General features: G+C 43.1%; 1 protein-coding gene across 1 annotated transcript; it reads left to right on the forward strand.

Annotated features, from left to right (window-relative positions):
* The first annotated feature begins 767 nt into the window (after window positions 1-767).
* LOC115681104 (chitinase-like protein 1) lies at window positions 768-4003 on the forward strand. Its single transcript, XM_030604946.2, has 4 exons — window positions 768-926; window positions 1191-1589; window positions 2668-2827; window positions 3374-4003. Exons 2-4 carry the CDS (start codon window positions 1199-1201, stop codon window positions 3789-3791), a joined length of 969 nt encoding a protein of 322 aa, XP_030460806.1. The 5' UTR covers window positions 768-926; window positions 1191-1198; the 3' UTR covers window positions 3792-4003.
* The last annotated feature ends 220 nt before the right edge of the window (window positions 4004-4223 follow it).

Here is a 4223-nt window from a genome sequence, read left to right on the forward strand (position 1 = left end):
TGTTGACTTGGGTAAGTGTCAATTTTACCTTACATTGAATAATTGTTGAATAAGAATCTCATAAACCGGAAATCATGAAATTATCACATATCTGATTTTTTTTTTAACTATGGATGGAAAATCTTGAATCAAACAAGTTCAAAAATCCCCAAACTTGCACCTATGTGACACATTTACCCTCCGTCAAAGTTCCGTTAGATGATTTTCCAATCAAAATAACGTCGTTTTTATTTCACTTAAATACCATTTGCTTTCTGGCTTCGCATATGCAGATTTTCAACGGTTCATTGACATAACTTTCACGGAAGGTAAGTGTGTCATACGTGCAAAAGTTTGGGATCTTCGATGTCACAGATCAAAGCTTAAGGTAAACGTGTCACGGTAAGCATTAATTTAGAGTTTGTCGTGGCTTTTGCCCTTACAAAAAATAAAAGGAATCCACTCAGCTTACGTTACACAAATCAAAATAAGGACAATAATGTCTTTTGCTTGCAAGGCAACAAAGTGAAGCCAAGGAGGCTGTCGGTGGAGGAATTTTGTCGGTTCAGCTCCATCAGAATTTCCTCTTCCTTGCGGCCCCAAAAACAAACGAAAAAGAAACTCCTTTGCCACCACGTACAGCCTGTCCTCCCCTAAACCTCGAATATCTCTTCTCCTCACAGCTCATCGCAGCCGTCGATCCCTCCCCACAACTGTTCGACGCTTAACGACACATGCCCACGCCATCTGGTTCGCAGCATCCGACGGTGACCTGCGATCTAACTCCCCCCCCGGTCTCCTTCTCTCTCTGCTGGGTCACCTCCGTTTCTTTCTTTCTTATTTGTCTAGATACTCGCACATCAGCACCACTCACCGACGACCCAGAATCAAGAAATCAGCGCACACCCACCTCCTCATTCCGTCTCTCCGATCTGAGGATAATCCAGGTAAGTCCCAGCTCTCTCCAAGAATCGGTATTTGCTCTTGTTCTTTCAGCTTTCTTGAACTGTCTCGGCTCATTGAGTTGCTCAGGGTGTCGTTAGATTTGGTCTGGTTTGTGGGTTTAGCAGCATGTGTCCGCATCATTTGTAAAGTTTCGTGCTTTTGACTTGATGTCATGCTGTTCATCGATGTTGATGATATTGATGTGATGCTAGAATTTGAGGGAATGGCTCTTGTGGATTGTCCCTGCTAAAAAATTGTTTGTCCAGTTCTCAAGATGGAGGAGATGAGGAAAGCGATTTGGGTGATTCTGGCAATGGCGGTGTTTGCGAGCAGTGCGATGGTGGGTGTTCGTGGGGATGATACCAAGATTTTGGTGAAGAAGGTGAAGGGGGAGAAGGTGTGTATGCAGGGATGGGAGTGTAACACTTGGTCGAAGTACTGCTGTAACCAGACGATCACCAACTTCTTCCAGACTTACCAGTTCGAGAACCTCTTCTCGAAGCGGAATTCGCCGGTGGCCCATGCCATCGGCTTCTGGGACTTCCAGTCCTTCATCACCGCTGCCGCCCTCTATGAACCCCTTGGCTTTGGTACCACTGGTGGCCATTTAATGCAGATGAAGGAGATCGCTGCCTTCCTCGGCCACGTTGGAGCTGCGACTTCTTGTATGGATCTTGCCTCATAAGTGAATTGTGATTTTTCTAAGTTTGTAGCTGCACTAATTGTTGTTGAGCCTTAGGAAGGTCATGTGTGCACATATGTTTATATTGTGGTCTTGATCTTGCATCATGTAGTCATCTGGATGAGTTTGAAGCTTAATTTGCGATAATTATTGCACAAGGGAATTAAATCACTGACCTATTTCGTTTGTCGGTGATACCTTATTTTTGTTGTACGGCGGGGTCCCTTGTTATGAAAATGTGTGCTGAGGTCCATCTGTGAGATTTGAGTTCATGTGGGCTGCTTTTGTAGCAATTTGGAAGCAGTTTTCAGTTGTTTTGTGATCTTGTGTTTGGTATTCTCTTCTGGTTTCACTGGGAGGTTGACTGTCCGAAGTTTGTGGGCTTGACTTTGCTTGTGAGTGAAATTGATTTTGGCGGTAGTCCTTTGAAGGTTGTTCTGTTTCTTGGTATACTCTTAGTGAAGCACACTGCTTATGTAGAGAAGTTAGTGGGAATGTTCATTGTTTTTTCCTCAATTTTGTTTTTAGTAAAGTACGAGATGAAAGTACTGGAGTGACATGTATTATTGGTACGATCTTTTTGGTTTGTTATCGTTTTTTCTTCGTTGAAGCTATCAGTGTCTGTTGTGCTGGCATCAGGTTTCCTTGTTTCTCTTAACTTTTCCTACATAAATAGAATATGTCGTTTGTAGTAAACTGATCTCGGATATTGCTGTTGAGAAATCTGATCTGTGAGTGTGACCCATTAAGCATTTACTAGTGATTGGTTGATGGACGAGCCTTGAAAGAATTTGCTTAGCCTCGTTGGGACTGGACGGCCTCAAGTTGCATGAAATAAATTTAGTTTAACCTTGTGGTTGAATGTATGTTGTTTCAAATGAATGGTAGACCTGCTTCGGACAAGTTTGATCCAAGTTAAACCGGTACTGGCTGTCAGTTGACAAGCTAAAATTTCACTGCCACCCACAATGCAATTGACTGCACATTCCGGCTCTCTTATACATAAAAAATTTGATTAATAATATTTCTCACTTGATTATGATCTCTGATGATGACTTCAGGTGGCTATGGAGTATCAACTGGAGGACCTCTAGCATGGGGTCTTTGCTTCAACAGAGAAATGAGCCCTAGCCAGTCATACTGTAATGACTACTACAAACTCACCTATCCTTGTAGTCCTGGAGCTGAATACTATGGCCGTGGTGCCCTGCCCATCTATTGGTATGTATATGTAGCTTCAATCTCAAGGACTTCCGAGAAGAGTCTCTGTTTCTATGATGAGTCATAATCTCTGTCAACAATTGCATAAAATGGAAACTCGTGTAGTTGTATGAATAGGCTCGGACAATGGGGACTTGAGCGTGCTGCCGCACTTTACCAGAAACTCAGTCTTTGATATGTAGCATGAGCAATTCACATGTCGGTGTCATCACAGAAGTTTCATCAAATGGCGCAGCAACACGTGGGAATCTATGATTTGAAACCTTTTCTTTTGAAAGGTGTACATTTTGAAACTTCTACATGGAATCTGCAACAAAATGCAGTTATGTCTCAGTGACAAGTGAGAATTAGCATCACTTCGGAAATAACTTTAGATGAATATTTTTCGACATTTAGGACAGGATTGCTCTTTGGTAAAAGGCAAGGCACTACCCAATTTATGAATGACCAGGGAAAATCTCTTACATTCAAGTATATAATTACAGGGCTTTCATTTCATTGGTAAACAAATTCTGACTCTTCTTTTTGTCCGTGATCTGAATTTAGGAACTTCAATTATGGTTACATTGGCGACTTTTTGAAGGTGGACCTGCTGAACCATCCAGAATACATTGAGCAGAACGCAACCCTCGCCTTCCAAACTGCTATTTTTAAGTGGATGACTCCGATCAAGAAATCACAGCCTTCGGCTCACGACATCTTCGTCGGTAACTGGAAGCCCACCAAGAACGACACTTTGGCCAAGCGTATCCCGGGCTTCGGCGCCACAATGAACATCCTTTATGCAGATCAAGTGTGTGGACAGGGCGATATTGACAGCATGAACGTCATCGTCTCCCACTATCTGTATTACCTCGACCTGATGGGTGTTGGCCGAGAGGAGGCTGGACCCCACGACTACCTCACTTGCGCGGAGCAGGTCGCATTCAACCCTACTTCTTCCTCCTCCTCTTCCACTTCTTGAGCCTCTGAGTATCTCGCCCAGATGTTCAACCGGTCTCCGGTGAAGTCAAGCGTCGAAAGAAATTGTGCATGTGTTTTGCATCCAGTGAATATCACTAAGTAAACCCTGTGAATCGGCCCACTGCCATTATTTGTTCTTTCTATTTATGTCCAGGTTCGGTTTGTTTGTGGAATATACATAATGTGTTGCAGTATAATTTGTAATTTTTGTCATCTGTTTGGTCTGTTGTACCGGCAAACGTGCTGTAGTACCATAAGGCATAAGGGGGCATCTCCATCTGTGCTTTACACCGTTTATTCTTCTTACATGAGAACTGAGAGGTGCATCTTGCTTTTGCTTATGGACGAAGCAGAGAATCAGGAGCATCTGTCTCCTCTTTCTTGTTGCTGAGCGAAAATATCGAGACGTGTAAGTTCTCGACTATCTATGACA

Source organism: Syzygium oleosum, unplaced genomic scaffold (genome assembly GCF_021117445.2).
Source record: "Syzygium oleosum isolate NSW1041296 unplaced genomic scaffold, Sole_v2.1 Sole_v2.01, whole genome shotgun sequence".
Taxonomy (NCBI): Eukaryota; Viridiplantae; Streptophyta; class Magnoliopsida; order Myrtales; family Myrtaceae; genus Syzygium; species Syzygium oleosum.

Bases quoted from the DNA above. Each gene is read 5' to 3' on its own strand.
- LOC115681104 (XM_030604946.2), top strand. From the start codon at position 1,199: ATGGAGGAGATGAGGAAAGCGATTTGGGTGATTCTGGCAATGGCGGTG. The intron at 1,590-2,667 runs GTATGGATCTTG...TGATGACTTCAG, and splicing joins CGTTGGAGCTGCGACTTCTT to GTGGCTATGGAGTATCAACT. The intron at 2,828-3,373 runs GTATGTATATGT...ATCTGAATTTAG, and splicing joins GGTGCCCTGCCCATCTATTG to GAACTTCAATTATGGTTACA.